Genomic DNA, 18205 nt, shown 5'->3' with positions numbered 1-18205 from the left:
GTTAGATGTGTTTTTAAAATATTACCATTTCCCATGATAAGTGTGTTTTGTTGTCTTTGAGAAGCCTAGTATGTGCTCAGCTTGCACTTGCTTGTGTCAATATGCAAATGGCTATCTGTAGCAAAACCACCTGGAGGATATTTTGGCTGTACTCTAAAATTAGTTGTGTTTGTTCATGGTCATTGCCCTGGAAATTACACATTTACCACCTGTTATTAGTAACCAGGAGCTAATATTGCTAATCCATCCCTATGACAATACACTTGTTTCTTGTAAGCTGCAAGAGGAATTTTATCTTCTTCTAGGAATGTTCTAGCTGGCTATTTTTCAATGTGTTTTTTCCAGAAGTGGCAAAGTGAAAGCTTTGAAATTAGCAGTACCACTTTTTCTATTATTCCCCTCATCAAAATTAGCTCTATATGTTATGAACTATTTAAAAAAAACCCACAACACCTCCCCCCCAAAGAAAAACAAAACTACACAGCTCTTTTCTATCAAAATTAATTAATTAAGTCTGGGAACCTGCTGAGTTCAGAGAGGAATTCCTATATTCATAAGATGTTTTTCCCAAGTTATTGAGGTGAATTAGGGTAATTCCAAGGTTCTAGAAAGGACAAAAATCTTCATGTTCCAAGATGCAGCACAAGCTCCAGCTGCTAAGCATTACGGTGAGACTTGGGCATGCAGTGGGTTATCCCATACCTACCTGTTGGCAAACACTTTTTAACGCTAGTATGAAAAAAGTAGTATCTTTGATTTCACTGAAAGCAGTGCATTATTACATGATATGGGTCTTGAAACATTTGAATGTCTTCAGAATTTTTTGTCATGTAAGAGAAGTTGGTCACTGTCTCTTCAAGTGATTTAATGGGACCTGTAGGTCCTTATTCATGAAATAATCACTCTTCGTCATGTAACAGTATTTATATGCTGTCTGTGCTGCTAAGTTCATCATTGTAATATTTGACCTGAAAAGCTCAGAAAGTACCACTTTGAAGCCTAATTTCAATAAGCTTTCTGTGTCAAAAGGTGTAGAACATCTGCTTATTGTTGATGCATATAATGTTAATTGTTCTTTTTTACAATTGGGGGTAATTGGTAGCACTGGAGCACTGAGAACTGATCCCTCAACATGCAGAATTTTCCTCCCTGTCTTACTGATATGGGTAAGAGCCAAGGCAATGGATAACCAACATTATTATTAAGTTTGCACCCTTACAAGCTTAATGGTCAAGTTCAGTGAATTCAGGATTTGGCCTTCAATTTGTAGCTATTAAAAAGCAGGTTTCTCTAGGCCCTTTCCAGAAACATGGCATTGGTGTTTTCCTAAAACAAAAAAATGTTAGGAAAAGAACAAAACTAATTTATTTTTTTTTTAATGTCTTATGGGCTGTGTTGCTCTAAATTTTAGGCTGAAATCTGTGTCAATCTTGGAACAGATTATTTCTCTGGAAATTGTTATTCCTGTCTTTTCATGCTGTTGGAATGCAAGCAAACACAGTCAATATTAGAAATGTCTTCTGTGTTAATACCTTGTACTATTTTCTGCAGACCCTTCACAAAAGAAGGAACTTTTACCTAAATGATGGATGTAAATTTCGTTGTCTGATTCTTGTCTATCTCCATTCTATTGGATATTTTGATGAGGTACATTTTGTGGCATCAAAATTATTTGTGGATGATTCTTAGTTGGGAAGAATATGCACTCCTAACAACCTTAGGAGATATTGGGAAAGTTTAATTTGCATGAATTATTTTCTCTCCTAGGCAGAAAGGAAGAGCTTGTTTATGATACCCAAATTGATGCTGCAATATAAATGAACTATTTCATATTTTCCAGGGAGACAGGAAACTGGTTGTAGTTGACATGCATGCTATGTTGAAGAAGGTAGTAAATCGTGGTAACAAAGATAAACTGTCTGTGAAGTGTCTGCTGTTTAGATGTTTGGAAATTGTGCTTATATTGAAACCAAAACCTTCTGTCTTGACATTTATGGTACAAATCTATCCCATCCAATGAAAGAGCAAGTGGCTAGATAGGGATATGCTTATGGTGCAGGGAACGTATACCTCCTAAAAGCCATCTCTGCGATGGATGTCCCTTGATGCATCAGTCTTGACCCTGATTGTATAGCCTCTGTGGATAAAAGAGAAAACTTCAGAATCTAGGCAAAGTCTTTATCTAATCATATGAATGAAAATGCATTGTATTAGGGGAGAGTCTGAGAGGTCAGGAGGAGCATGGGGCAGTGGAGAGCCATCACTAGGGAATGTCAAATATACTTGAAGGTTATACTTCAGTCCTCTGAATCAAAAGTTTGTTACATTGTGGCATTTTCCTTCCCTTTTTCCAGAGTGATAAAATTCCATCACTTTGCAAGTAGAGGATAGGTATGTGATGTGATTTACAGGTGCTTTACAAGTATGGACCATGAAGTTGCATTGCTACAACCGTGGCTTGACTTTTATAGAGTTTCAAAGTTAAAGCTCTGTGGTATAGGAGGGAAACTATTGCTGGATAGGGTAAACTGTGATCTTCAGAACAGAATTACATTTTTATCCGCTATTGTTTAGTTCAGCATAAGGCTTAAGCACAACTTCTGTTTAGTCAGCTCTGAGTCATTTCTGTGTTTTAGGAAATGGAAGTTATCAGTTGAAAATGAGCTCAGTTTCTGTGAATCTCAAGTGTTTTGGACCTATTATTTCATGGAATTGTTCACAGGCCTTCATGGAAGACTTTATAGTCTATTCCTGAACATAGAAATGTGCTTATCTTTCCCTCTCCACACAGAGGACTGCATTTGTCTTTGATCCAAACGGCAGCTTCTGGCTCATGTTATTTTAGGCCTTTGAGTCAATTATCTGGTGTGAACAGGCTTTAAATTTAAGGTGTGTACTGAAGCTGCATATTGATTCTGGGGTTCGTAATGATGCCTACAATTTAGTTGTGCTTAGAGAAGGTGATAAATATGAGAGAGGTGATATCATCTATTGGCAAATGACTAAATACAGCACAGCAGCTGTAAGAGTAATTGGCCTAATGTTTTTCTCAGCCTTTTAACATTGATGACTCAATGCTTGAAGCTCAAATTTTGTCAACTCCTTCACAGATATGCTATGAAGCCAAGGTTTAAATCGGTTATATTGCTGTAAAAAAGTCTAATATATGTGTGCAAGTTTGAAAGCATGATAGAGGGTATATTCTTAAAGTGCCCATGGAAAGAAAGGGGAGAGCAGCAACACTTCTATTTGGTTTAGACTGTTCTTCATTCAACTTCAAATGAGCTTCTATCCATCCTCCTTGTAAATTACTGTCTATTAGTAAAGAAGTGTGTGCTGTATTTGTTACAAAATTATTTTTCTCATCTTTAATTATATTCTGCTTATCCTCTTCATATTATGTTAATGGCTGTGTGTGTGAAACACATGATGTGGTAGGAGAAGAGTTACCTCAATTTTAGGGTGAGGAAAAGAGGAGGGTTGTGTCTGTGGCAGAGCAGGACGTTTAATCTGTGGCATCTGCCTTGTCCGTGTCACTGCTGTTACCATGATGCCTTCCTTTTCTAGCTTGAGTTCTGCCAGGAAAACTTATGTTGAAAGTATATGTCATCTTTTCTGACAGATTTAGGACTTGCGTGCTTGCAAAAGCACACTTCTCACTGTGCTATGTCATTACAGCTGGCATCAGTGGAGGTGCTCCTTTCCCAGCCTCAGTATTCCCAGCCCCAGCCCCAGCCCCACGAGAGAGGAATGTGCTGCAGGGGTGTGCTCTGAGGGCCTCTCGTTTGGTAATGCATTCCCTCTGTGTTGCCTGCTCTCAAATTGTTGGTTGCCAGTGAACTTCTGAAAATTTGGTGAAGTCCTGTGGTTGTATAAGGTCAAACTGAAGAGATTAAATGGTGTCCTTTTATGTAGACATGGGAAGAAGACTGAACTTTAGATTCCTAATGATCTGGCTAGCTGGCAACTATCACTGTACAGAGAATATCCATTCTGATTTTATGCAGTCATAATTATAGCTCTATAATGTCAAAGGTGGCTATAATCTTTGTGAAACGCTTCTCATATTGTCTTTGCAGAATACTTGGCTAAACTCAAAACAAAAATTAAATACAGTGTGAATCACTCAGAACTCTAGTTTGCTTACCCTGCTGGGGCTGTGAGGATCTTCATAAGAATTTAATTAACCCCCAAACATCTAAGGATGCTCATTTTACAGATGATAGCACTGTGGCAGAATTGGATGAAATGAGTTTTATGATGTTTCACAGTTAAGAGTAGTTCATGGCAGGCTAGAGGAATAAAAGCATCGGAAGAAACCCTGTCTAGCTGAAATTATTGTTCCTCTAAGCTCTGAGTGGTACATGCTGAAAAAATTATTAGCCACCAAATGGGAAATCTTTTCTTCTGTTCCTTTGAAGCAAAATAATATGCTGACACTTCTCTTTATCCACTGATTTTTTTGAAAGCATTAATTAAAAAAAAAAAAAATCACAACTTCTTATGTGGATCTGGAGTCAGTTCCTCGAAATGAATGCTCAATATAAAAATCTAATAGGTAAAAAGAAAGACATTTATTACATAGCAGCTGGCATAAATCTTGCTTCTAATGAGGATAAAATCCATGTAAATGAATCATTACAGTAAATTGTTGTAATTAGGATTTATTCATGACAAAGGTCTCATAATTATATAATCAACTTTTAGTGTATTAAGATTTATAGTCTGAACTCTTAATTCCATTTTATTCATTTAGAAGCAAAATTTGGTAGGGGAGGAGTGTTTTCAGGAAGCTGTCTTGCTACTTGCTCTCAACTATAGATGGAATTTGATTCCTTTGCAAATATCATCTAATTCTGGTGTTGCAGAAGGCTCAAATTCTCTTCTGGCAAAAATGAAACTGTTAGCATTTTAAAAGGTCTCCCCAAATACTGAAGCCAAAGCTTCAAGGGCTTTTACGTGCCAGGTGTTTTATTAAGGGCCTTCCAACTTAACAGTAGTGTATATGTGTTGCTTGCACATCTTCGGAGTGTGGTGCAAACAGCGATGGTCCAATGTGATAGAAGGCTGCTGCCAACTCATGATTGTCCGGGCTATGAAAGATCGGCTTCTGTTTTTGATCTCAGTCTTTGCCAGGTGGATAGAAGCAATATCAAGTATAATAGCAGAGGGTTAAGGTCATCAGCAATCCAACTGCGAGCTGAGTCTGTCCACTTCTTTGTTGGATGGCATGTAATGGGGCAGAACTCCTCTCTGAGCCCTACCATCTTGAGTGCAGCTGAGGCCCCTCAATAGGGTGCTGTGGTAAAGTCTGAGAAATTAAGGCTTTGTGCTTTGTTCTGTCTATTGAAAAGAACAACTTTGTCTGCTGGGCTGTTAGCCTAACAGTTTCAAAACCATTACCCAAAACAATTTTAAAAGCAGTTTCCAAGTTTCTTCTCGGCAAAGCTGGAAGGCTTCCAGTGAGATGCTGTAAACCACCAAAATAACTGTAAGGGTACGCCATGCTTTTGGGGATCTAATAGTTGAAGGCAAGCTTGTGTGGACATATTGGATCTGACAGCTTCTGGCTTGAAATTGGAATAGATTTTTTCCCTCCTCTCAAGTTTTAAGAACTCTGGATTACAATTACAAATTTTCTTGTCTCCTTTCCAAGTTAATGCTATTTAATAGTCGATTTTAAAGGCTAATTCTTCTTGTGTGCTGTTCCCCATCCTTCCTGCTTCTACTAAAATTTAATAAAAGCAGCTGTGCTGCAGTGATTTGGCTCTTTTTGGCTTCAAGAAAAGTCCTTTAGCTACTGCAGTCAGAACAGTTAGAACATCCTCAGGGTGGTTTTAATTACAGCAATGTCTGCAAGTATCCCTGCAGCTTGGAGAATGATTTTACATCTAATCTGTTGCAGGTGAAGTTCTGAATTGACAGCCATCCAACATTACTATAATGGTTTTCAGGTTTTTTTTTTCCCCTGCATTATGCTGCAGTGCTGAAGTAGCTTCACTGCTGCAGCACTTCTGTCCCTGGGTTTTCTGTTTATACTAACGTTGAATACATTGAATCAGTTTGTCCCGCATTCCCCAGCAAGGGTAAAAGCACACACAAAGTCCTGGTAACTCACCCTGTTCTGCTGTCCTCCTGCATGTATTAATGCTCTGTTATAACCACCCATAAATAGTTCAGAAGAGCATGTTAACTCCTGTGCTTTATTGCATAAAACGTATCTGATGGTGTAAGCAGCTCGTATGACAGCTTCTCACATTTTTGCAGGTACTGCCAGAATCTAAAAGTAGTTTAACCCTTGTTTATAATGCTGGGTTTAGGTAACTTGATTATTTTTGCTTTATAAGGGAAAAGTACTTCCCTCCGATAGAAAAACAGTAATATATAAATTTAGGAGTGCCTTGGCTATGGTTATTTGGTTTACTCATTTATGAAGCAAAACCCAAGTGGTGTATTTCTGAACACTAGAACTCTTTCAGAGATGAATCTCACAGAATGTGGATTCTTTTTTTCTTTTTCCTTTGATTTTCCTAGAACTCCAGATGAACTCAGGCCAATCCTCTTTCCCCCTTTCCTCCCCCCTCCCCATGTAATTAAGGCTGGGAATTCAGGTACTCAAAACCCATGAGATTTAATAAGTTTCTTTGAGACTATTAATGAATCGCGATGAATGCATGCCCTGTTTTCTACACTTTGCTAAATATAGAGGCAGGACTGGGTCATGGTGTCCTTGGCTGTCACTGATACCACATGAACCTTCTTAACCAAGTTGAGCTGAATCTTTACAACTGTAGGGATTTTTGCCTTCACTGTTCCAATTGAGAGGGCTGCTCCTGAACTTCATGGCTTGAATGCTTAGGAACTGGCTTTGAATTTCCAGCCTCCATATATGTTGGCAGGTAGTTTAGAGCCACTTGTCCTTGTGTCAGCGGTATATCCTTAAACCTGAATAGTTCTTTTTCTGTTCTCAGTGTTTATCTGTGAATATACTGACTGATGATAATCCTGTCCTTTCTGAGCCTGGTTTTGGGAGTCTGAACACATTTGAATCCACTCTTATGTGGCTGGCTCTCAGATATAGCTGTTTGCCATACAGTCCTGTTCATCTGTGCCCACGGGGGGGTTCAGATGATGCAGATGCCCAGCATCCCATATCTGATCTCTCCAGTCCTTGATTCCCTTTCTCTGCTGAAAAAACTGGATAGTGCTTAATTGCATTGCAGATTTTATTCACGATTGCATATTATGTTCTATGCCACCTTAAGTAATTGAAATTACTTCACTGCAGCCATGCAAATAAAGCAGTTCCAGCGTGGCCTGGAATTAACCTGCACTGGGAACTAAATACCTTTGCCTTTTTCTGTTTTATCTCAGCCTTTTCATTATTTTTTTTTTAAATATAATCAACTGTATACATATTTTCAAATACCATCCTACATGATGTTGATTAACATATTCTGTGCATGGTCCATCAGTGGAATTTCATTTTGTTTTCAATATTACTTTTGGGTTTAGTTGGAGAGACCTAAGATTTCTATTTCAGTCACCTATTTGCCTGCTAAAATATTTGAAAGTCTAATATCCTGCCCACCACAGTAATTAAAGATTGGAAGAAAGATTTATCTTGCAAATATTGCACACACAATGAAGTAGGAAAATGTGCTGAGTTACACTTGTGGATTAAAAGATTGATTGATTGCTTTATGAAGGCCTGAAGTTAACCACCAATGTCTAAGAAAAATTGTGTTTGTTGTTATGGTATGTGTCAGCTTTCTTGGCAATTGATTGGGAAATCTTCTAAAGCTTAATCCAAGTATCGCTGTAAATAAATGTCACTTCTGCCTCGTGCAAGATTCTCCTCTCTGCAGAACTATTTCATACGTGCAGTGTACCGCTGGGAGGGAAACACACAAACCTGAATGGTAGCCGAGGGCTGGGGAGTGACACCTGTACCAATCTGGCAGCCAATGTATAGCTTTTTGGGAAATAAGTCACTGTAAAGGATAGATGTTCTGGAGACAGGTTGTCAGCTGCACGTGTGTACATACACACACCCCCACCTGTCTCACTGACTTGTACATAACACTACCATCCATTGTCCATTTCAGGTTTTTGCTGTTTCTCAGCAATATGATTTTTTTTTAGTGTTTCTCTCTTCACAGGTTTTAAAACAGCTAGACTGTGGCTAACAGCCACAGTTATCTCTCAGTAGGGCTTTGGGAAGGCGATGCAATTACTCCATTAAGGAGCCTCCAGTAGGACTGAGGAGCAGTGGAGAAATTCAGCTCCCTTGTCACCAGGCACAGTAGTGGCTTCTCTCCTTGTCTGTATAAATTTTGGTCTTTAATAATGTGCAAGCATTACGGCACAGAAGAGATGCAGCACCTTTCGCTGTTTTATTATAGTTAAGTGCTTCGAAGAGTTTCACAAAATGTGATGTCACCTCTACTGTGCCTCCTTTTCCTGGTGAGAGGCCAACTGCCACGCTATTGCTGATGCTGATGTAATTTGTCTCCTTTTCCCATTTTTCCCCTTCTCCCCCTGCTTTTTCTTGTTTAATTGGCATTCAGGACTTCAAAGCTCCTCATTTCCTTGAGGAAGAGCTTGGTTTTGTTCCTTGTCAGAGAGAGGGTGGATGAGTCACCCCTGCACGGGTGCGTTCTTGTTCCTGTGTCTTGATTTAAGGAAGGTATCAGCTGCTAGTTTCTGAAAGATTAGCTATGCTCCCTGAGAGCATATAATAAATCTGTTGGCAGCTGATGGCTTCACGTCATTAACTGGAGCATATACTGGCACTATATGCCTCTGAAATTACTGCTTGAGTGCTGCTTTGATGTATTGTCGCTCAGCGCGCTGGTCCTGTCCTTCTCCATGGCACAGGCATAGCCAGGGTATACTCATGGGCCCTGATCTGTGTTTGTTGTGCACAGGGGCAGACTGGTTGCCAGAAAGTAGTTTTGGTTGACGAAGGCCAAAGACAGAGTGTGGGTTCATGCTGAATGGCGGCTATCCTGTGCCCTGTGGAAAAACTTACTCTGAGCTGTGCAAGAGTATTTCTGCTACAGCTGGGCTCAACTGCACCATGTGTAGCAAAGACTTCAGGTGTCATGTTAAGCACAATCAAATGTGACATACTAATTCCACAACTCTTATTTCTCCCTCCTTTTATGCCTCTTAGGGTGTTTCAAAGATGACCGTATTGTGTTCTGGACTTGGATGTTTTCAACATATTTTATGGAGAAGTGGGCTCCCCGGCAAGACGATATGCTCTTCTATGTCCGTCGAAAACTGTCCTATGTGAGTGGTGATAGTACAGAGGGGAAAAAGGTGAGTAATGATATATTTTAACCTGGGAAATTTAAGGTAACATGGGATTTGGTGCTCTGGAGTACCTGACACATCTGAAGAACTACAAACCAAGGATAAGGAGTCTCCAGCTCTGCCCACCACAAGAAGTTATGCAAAATTGGCCCATAGAGAAATACCGTGGTTAACTCTGAACATCAGCATCAGTATAAGTGAGCTTCACTATCACAGACTTGAGGAGATCAGAGAGTTGGCATGCCTTTTTGGGAAGCTTTTATGTTGGTCAGCCTGCATTTAGGGGGAAAGGGAGAACATCCATGCTGATTTTCATTTTGCTTTTCAATGATGATACTTTATAAGTTGAAAGTTTACATCTGTAGAAAGGGAGGAAACAAGGAGGAGGAAGATAGTCACTCTGGTGTTTCTTGAAGAACCCTTCCTGAGATACCAGAGTATCAGGAATGAACACCTAGTGGGTACTCAGTAGCAGAATACATGCAGCCTCCTGGGGCTGGGATACAGTAGTGATAAACAGTGAAGAAATGACTGTATTCTCATAATCTACATTTAAGACAATATGCCCTCCTATAGAAGTACTGTTTCTTGAAAACTCATAATCGGGTAGCCTAGTGCTGCTGCACAGGTATTTTCCCATTAGAGATTTGAGAAACTTCTCAGCATTTCATGGTAGTTTGCATCTTAGGTGGAGGAAATAGAAACAAGAGAAATGATGGTTTTATTGGGAATTAAGGAGATGGCTGCAGAGGATCAAAAGCAGAAGGATAAATGGAGGAAGAAAAAACTGGGATTAACTTCCTGACATATGTACATAATTTACACTGTTGCTGAATCACAGATATATGCGCATGGTGTATGCGAGAGTGTTTTTAACCAGGTATACCAGAGTTCTCTGGGTTTAAATGTGGTGACATAAAGAGCCATAGCTGTCAACTCCCTTGAGAAAAGGATCCCAGAAGATTTTCCCAAGTTTTTGTTGGAGATACAGGAAATGGGCAGAATTATCTTTTCTCTTCCCCCCCACGCCTCCATGTTCCATCATGACAACCACTAAGGAGAAGATGGCAAAATATTGTTCTTTCTCTGTCAGATTAGTGGTTTAATAGTCTTCAGCCAGCATACTTGGAGCTTTAAGACTTTTGGAGGAAACTTGCATCCTAATCGTTGTTTAAATGACTATAAATGCATTCCTGTTTCACATCAAACAATACTGTGGCTTTGTTCAGCCTAATAAAAGTATGGGTTGTTTAACTTCTTGTCCTTCCCAACAAGGAAGGTGAACCTCAGAGGAAGCCTGGTTGCTTAAATTCATTCACAGACCCTTGATCAATCTCTGTTTAACTTATTTATCAGTTTAAAGTGTTTGAACCTCTCATGGAGAGGAGACTGAAATAAACCCTTGCATTTGCTCTCAGAGCTTTATTTAAGCCTCCTAAAAGCATCATAAATAATTTTTATTTGTGAGGGGGTTTCATAAGTGGTAGTTATTAGAAAATCAGCATTAGTGAATCGCTTGCTGTAGCAACTAAGATGGGGAGTGTGCCTTATAGCACACACAGTATTTTATAACTCCCCCTCAACTGTTTGCGTTTTACTCAGCCTCTGAGAAATGAACCTTTCCTGTCACTTTGAAGTACTTCAGATGCTTTGTGGAACTTCATAGTTTGATGAGTCTTTGGTATCTGTGCAGCTCTCCTCCTGTTTGATTTTAGCTGACTGCTTTGCAGTTCCAGCTCCTCTTGTATCTAATTTTTGAGCCTGTCCTGTGCAGCAAGACACCAAACAACTACCCCTACGCTTTGAATTATGACTAGACAGGTTTTTATTTTACTTCGTAGTTTTGGCCATTCTTTCTTGAAAGATGGTGTCAAAATACCAAAGTTGTATTATTAAAAGGGGAAGAAGCTAGAAACTGATATTTATAGAAGCCAAATCTAACTTCAAGCATCCCTGCCACCCACCAAACTGTGTGCTCTCATTTATGTTCCCAGAGGTAGACTGAAAAGGTGGATGAAGGGGAGAGGTTCAGAGCTCTTTGGGACCATGAAGGGCTAGAACTGGAGCTGCACTCTTGGCTCCTGCCTTGTGCCCAGGCTGTGCCGAACAGTCTGATGATGATTTCTCCATGGGCCACACAGAAGTTAGGTAACCGTAGAAGTGGGTCTCTTTGTAGCTTGGGTATAGAGCAAAGCAAGTTCATTGTAGTTCCTCCATAGACACTATATATGTGCTCTGGATTTGCCTGGCAATTGTAGGTTTTGACTGAAGAATGCTGGCAGACACATGTGAGGTGGATCGTTGTCCTATGACATCTCAGAGCATTAGTTTATATTCATGAAAATAAGATCTGCACAGCTTTGAGCACAGTAATCTTCTGTAGGACTGATGACAACAACAACAAAAAAACCGGATTGAGTGGGGAGGGCTGTTTGTCTGAATGCTGACAATGGTGATGTTTGTTTTCTGAGATGACGAGCTCACACAGCATGTTCGCATCATTTGCATGCCATGGCATGATGATTCACGTCAGTGAGAAACAAGTGTCGATTTATCAAACGGTTTTCAAGTTTTGATGGCTGTCCTGTGTGATTAAAAGTCGTTCCTGCTTGTGGTGTTTTTTCTGTGCTTACTGGAGCTCAAAAGTGTCAGCAACAACATTTGATTTTAAGTTGAAGTTATGTAATAGAGGATAAGCAGAAAAAAATGATAGGATCAAGATTAAAGGTCCTGTTCAATTTTAAGACTAAATAAGAAGGGCTTTGGATGCAGCTTAGTCACAACAGCTTGAAGTAATAAATCTCACAAATTGGTGTATCAGTAGGTGATGATGGTAAACTTCTCTACCATCATAAATTTTATTTTAAAAGGCCTTTTAAATGATCTGCTTCGTAGACCCCCTGGTCTAAGCAACTTTGTTTGCTTCTCTTTTCCACCCCACCAATTTCGAAACTGCGCATGTATGGGAGAAACAGCAATTAAGCTCTTCATATGGTCTATGCCAGGGCAGAACTGCCATATCGAATTCTGGGCTATATCCATTACACAGACTCTTGGATCCCAGAGAATTGCATTCAACTCTGTGTTTTCTTGGCACATCACAATAATACTCTTGCAGTTTTTCATGCTAAATTTTGAAGATACTTCCTCTCTTGGTGTCTTTAAGCAAAACCACAGGCCCCATCTGTAAGGATCTGTGCAGGCAGGGCACTGTGGAGCATAGCTCTTCTCAGGTTAAGGGATTTAGTAGGCTTTTTTAAGGTGGAATCCCTTTGACTTGTCACTCTTTATGCACCGTTAAGTCAAGACTCAAAAAACCCCTTCGCTGCTGCCTCACACACCAGCTGATGCAACCTACTGGAAAATGTAAGCCCTGATCCTCACTTATAAGGGGTCCTATACATTGCCAAAACCTACAGCTTTAAAAGGTTAAAGTGGTTGGACTTGGGATTCTGATTTTAAAATGGTATTAGATCAAGATTTAATATCTCTGGCTTTTTCCAGTGCAAAAGGCATTTATAAAGGATTATGCTTTGTTACAGCTGCAAGCTTCCTATCTTTCCGTAGAGAGAAGCTTTACTTTTTCATGGGACTATGGAAGATGCTGGTATGGTGTTAACAGAGACAGCTGCCGAGTAGGGAAACTAAGGTAAAACATCCGTGATAGACCAGCGGAGCTATGTTGTATTAACAGCTTCAGCCTTGCATCATGCTTTGTCACCTGAAAATGGTGCTGTATTTATAGGGCAAAGCAATAAAAAGATAAATTTAAGACACTGTTGGTATATGTTCTGAGCTTGCCTGGATTTTGGAGTAGGTCCTGTTTTCTTCAGTGTCCTATAAATGTGGAGGAGTAGAGTTGCTGCCAAATGCATGGGGTAGTCATTCAGGCTGTTAAGTCTTCAAAAAGCTTAAGCTACTGATGTTGTGGTTGCAGCTTCAGAGACAGAACTGAACAGGAGCCATGGTTTACACGTTTATGTGCATCTGGACCTGTGACACAACAAATACTGGCTGTGGTAGGAGACCACTTAGTTTCCAAAGCTAAATTACTTTAGGCACATGACTCCCACTGAAAATCACAGGATTTTTCATAGCCGAATCTCTAATTCACTGTCACCATCTGTCTGGCTGGAAGATTTGACAGCCTGAACCCAGCATATAGCAGAAATGCAAGTTTTAAAAATCTTACGTTGCTGTCTCTGTTGTACCTTTCAGAGCAGTGCTTTTTTTTTTTTTGAACACTGTAAGCAAAGAGGATGTCTCCAGAAGAGCTGTTTGGTATACTTCATGGCAGTTCCACATCACCATCTGAATGCAACAGAGAAACAAATGGCAAAAAAAAGCATCTTTTTTGCCAAATAAATTATCTCCTTGTACATGGATAGTATGTGGGAACAAACGATGATTGCAACATGTGCAAGTTTGTGCAGAGACACAGCTGTTCTGCCTCAACTGTTCTGTTGTACAAAGTTTGTGGAGGTGTTGCAGTGAGTAGAAACAGTGGCTTCTGCAGAAGAGGACAGCATCAACACAGTGCTCTCATTTTGAAACATGAAAAAGGAACGCTGGCGTTATCAGACTGATATTATGATTTCCTGTGAGGAGCTCAACATCTCAAATGCAAAGATTTGCCTTTTCTTTTACAATTATCCTTCTCAGAAGTTCCTGTGCTTTCTTATGCTATTTTGCTGATGTTTTGTTGTCTAAATACATGAACATAAAGGAGCTGCTACTTGATAGCCTCTGCTCATGGTGCATTTTTTGCAAGACCATCTCCACTTCCTATGTGTGCTGTGACAGACTGCTTGGCAAAAATGAAGAGAAGAATACTGCCACAGGTGTGACAGCTAACATCTCTTTCCCACACAGAACTGGATCCGACCGTCTGTGACCTGTAATATGCTTGTGACATACCTGGCAGCCTAATGAGCATTCAGGGTGGAGATGCTTTCATATTCGGTCCTATTTCCAGAGTAAATTTGTGTCTGAGGCAAAGTGAGCGTGCAGCTGAAATGTCCTTGCGGTGTCACAGGCAGTAAACTCCCAACTCAGGAAGGGGCTGTGTGCTGCAGGGGCATTTTAATGAATTGCTTTTTATTGCTACCAGTCTCTGAAGAACTATTCTTACGCAGTCAAATACGGTGACAAGAAAGCCAGGATCAGAAGTGAATTTAATATGAATTGCAGTGAAACATGGCAGCTCTGGGTCATGTGGGCTGAGATGCTGGAGATGCTCAGTTCTCTGCAGCAGAGAGAAACTTCATTGTGAAGAAAATAAGCCCAGACCCAGTTCCCCCACCTGATAGAATTCTAATGAATAATTCAGTATTGCAAATGCAGCATATCTGAGTCACTGGGGGGTTGAGGGACAGAAGTGCGCTGCTAGGCTGGGCTTTGCACCCTGGAAAAGGTAAAAGCATCTGCTTGGAGCTCCCTGAAAGCCTCATCAGGCTACTAGTTCAGCAGAGCACTTAGTGTGTTTGATCTATGGGTAACACAGTGTCGGCTTGCTCATTAGAGGTATGAAAATGCCTGTTTTCGGTGTTGAAATTAATATGCAATTGAATTGAAGCTCTGGAATATCGTAGTCAAGTCTCTAATAACACTGGTAATTAGAACTTAAATGTCTAGTCTGTCCACCAGTTGCACACACACCCCCACCCCCACCCCCCCCCACCCCATGTTTTCTGGTCAGTAACCGAGTTTATGCATTTCCACATCCAACAGAGATGGTTTGAAATACCATGATTTATAAACATTCTGGAATCTTATTTCTCCCATGTCTTTGTCGGCTGCCTTCATTACTGATGTAGTATGCCTTCCCTTGTTTTGCTTACTGTATTCTGCAGGAGGCACACTACATGTTGCTTCAGGTACTTGTGATTTCTAGAGAGGACTTCAGAAAGGCTAGGAAATAATATTACGGGAATAAGGTAACAGGGAGCAACCTGTTACATCTGAAAATATTAGTTACTCTGTGGTCTGGGGCCACATTTGATAGTGCTTAAATAGTCACATGTGTATCCTTCCAATTTTTGAAAGCTGATTTAGCATATTTATGGAGCATTTGAATTGGGGAATGAAAGTTGATGCGATTCACAGAGTACAAGTGTCAGGTAGCAGCTAGGATTACTTTGTCAGTATCTTAAATACAGTGATTTCTTGCCTTGCTGATACTGATCAGCATATTTTAAATCCCAGGCTTGTCTTGCTTTAGCCACAGTTACAGTGGCTTTCTTGGTGCCAGAGCTATGCTGGGGGAAAACAGTTTCCACACCCTGTGTGTCCTATGATTTACATGTTGTTGCTTTCCCCTCATTTGTTTGATGAGCATCATCAAGCATTCAGACCATTCCAGTAATTTGAACAACTTGCACTTTTCTTATTTTTAATCTTTTATAACTCTTCTACTATTGCGAGAATTGCAAAGACAGAACTAGACCTCTTGGTTCCTTTTCACGTAAGTAATTTCAATTATGGCTGGTTTAAGTCAACTTTTAACTCTGTGGGTCCCATTAGCTTCTCTCAGTCTTAAAATTTACTCCTCCTTATCGCTTTAGATTCTGCTTCTTCATGTACAATATGCAGATACTGGGAACAGTTAGATGTGTAGGCTTATTAAATCTTTTCTTTTCTATGACTGTGACTTGCCGATCCAGAAGGAATGTCTTGTGCTCATTGAAAAGAAGAAAAGAGAATATGTTTGGTAGGAATTCCTTGTGATTAAGAATTACTTTTGCAAGAGCTATAATTAATTTTAAGGTGATTTCTTTAATACGAGATATAAACTTATGTAATAATGAAGAAAGAAAATGAGAATTCAGTGAGAAAACACAATCTTAAGGCAGTGCAGGATCTAAAAAACTAGTGTTTGGTGTGTGCCCTCAAATGAAGGGGGCAAACAGTATTTTTTGCTACAGATTGATGACGTGCAAAAGTTACAGGAAGGTGTTTTCTATCTTTGAAGAGGGAGGAAGCTGCTGTTTCTAGCTGCCAACTGATGCTATAGGTTGCCCTGAGGGCCTTTTACTCTTGTCTCATTAGAGATAAATGGGGTCTGACTTTTTAAAGTTTACCGTTCAGTTCAGACCTAGTCATAGACCAAAGCCTGTTCTTCCCCCCAAAAGCACAGTTGGGTGGAAGGAGAGGATGCCAATGGATCAAAGTTGGGGGATGTTTGCAGTGATGCCTCATCTTTTCTGAAAGGGGTTGGGATGATGAGCAGTGTCAGATGATGTGTGTCAGATGATGAGCTTGAATTTCAGGGGCTGGACTTCACAAATCAGAACACTTCTTGCTCTAAGGTAAACCAAAATGTTGACTTTAGGGCAGTCTTATGTCATTAACCTGTCATCTGCAACCAGATCAATAAATGACAGGAGAAAGATTAGGCTGTAAGGAATTACAGCAGCACTGAAACCCATGTGAGTAGTGGGAATAGCTTTGCAGAACTGAATACCAAGAGGAAAAGAAATGGGAGGGAATAAAGGCTACGTGTGAGTTGACTTTGCTGTTTTCAAGCTTAGACTGCAATGGCGCTTGTTCAGTGAACAGGCGATGAGTCAACCGGTTTGTGGGTACAGTTACCTCTGTCATCCCCAGCCTGAGCCTTTCAGCGTTACTGCGCATTAGTCTGTGGAAGGTACAAGAGGTTGTATAATGAAGTGGTGCAAGATTAGAATTTTAGCGTATCTTGCTGCGAGCTTTGTTCAAGCTGCTTTGCTCTCCTTCACAGGTGTATGAGGCTTTCTCCCTCAAAGCTCTTGGTTAGCACAAGGAAAAGTTCCCAAGCCATCTAGTTCATGATCATCTTATTCCCTTAAGGATTTAAGTCCTGTTTGATTGTCAGAAGGGAGAGCAGTCGTCAGCCTAGTCATCTTACTCTCTTTAAAATCCCAAAGTAACTATGAAAAGAAAGCATACTTCTAGCTCTTTGCCTGATGAAAGCTAAACTTAAGTGATTGGGAACCGTGCTGAACCTTATCAAATATGGTGAAATCACTGCCTGTTTTAACCTCCTTAACTAATACAAATCCTCAGGAATAAAAAAATAATAGTACATATAATACAAATTATGCTAATGATTCTTCTTGTAATGTCTCTCTTTCCCAAATGTATCTGTCCGGTTGAATAATTGCAAGTGAAGTCTTTAAGTGACAACAAAATATAAATGAAATGTTTATAATTCAGTATTTTACTGCCCTACTGCCCTTTGTATTTTTGTACCAAATAGAAATGTTTTATACAATCATGTTTTCTTTTTAGCTTCCCCAGCACTCATTACCTTATTTATAATCATTACTGTTACTTTATGTATTTCTTATATGAAGACTAATAAACCTTACAAGGTCTGTGGCTTTTAGTGATAGGACTGCAAATAGGTCTATAAATCCAGCAAATTACTTTGGTCCAAAAGAAAAGGTCCTGTGTGGTGAATTGTCATATTAATGAATCTTATATGTATTTATTCCTCTTTGGAATCTGATCATAGTTACAGTGGTTTGCCTGGTTTTTAAACATTTCAATCTAGATTATTGTAGATACACCAATGTCAAATTTACCTTGAGGTATGTGTGTATAAGTTACAAATACTTGGAAAATCTTGAGGTGAAATTCCAGCTCCTCTGAAGTTCCTGAGAATTTTGCCATTCACTTCAGTGGGCAAGAATTTCATTCCCATTAAATATAGAGGGTAAAATAAACTGAATTGCAGAATAATACAGCCAGGCCTATAGATGTGTCTGATCTCTTGTAAAAATCCCCTTCGACTAACTTTGCTTTTCTTCTCATCTGCTGTGACTCCATTCCTGCAGTATTCCCTGGCCCTGCCACAGTACAGCTCATCTCCCCGCTCTGTCCCCAGTGTCCCACCAGCAACGTC

The 18205-nt window shown here is 39.9% G+C and overlaps 1 protein-coding gene across 4 annotated transcripts in view; it reads left to right on the top strand.

The window, feature by feature from the left end:
- KIAA0930 (KIAA0930 ortholog) overlaps window positions 1-18205 on the top strand; it is a 75358-nt gene that overhangs the window by 28448 nt on the left and 28705 nt on the right. For all 4 annotated transcript variants that reach the window (XM_072876251.1, XM_072876241.1, XM_072876231.1 and 1 more), the window contains exon 2: window positions 9179-9327. In XM_072876251.1, the coding sequence (XP_072732352.1) occupies window positions 9179-9327 (149 nt within the window). The remainder of the gene's footprint in view (window positions 1-9178; window positions 9328-18205) is intronic.

Source organism: Ciconia boyciana, chromosome 1 (genome assembly GCF_034638445.1).
Source record: "Ciconia boyciana chromosome 1, ASM3463844v1, whole genome shotgun sequence".
In the NCBI taxonomy this organism is placed as follows: domain Eukaryota; kingdom Metazoa; phylum Chordata; class Aves; order Ciconiiformes; family Ciconiidae; genus Ciconia; species Ciconia boyciana.
Note: the sequence above shows the minus strand (reverse complement) of the source record. Positions and strands in the feature narration are given on the sequence as shown.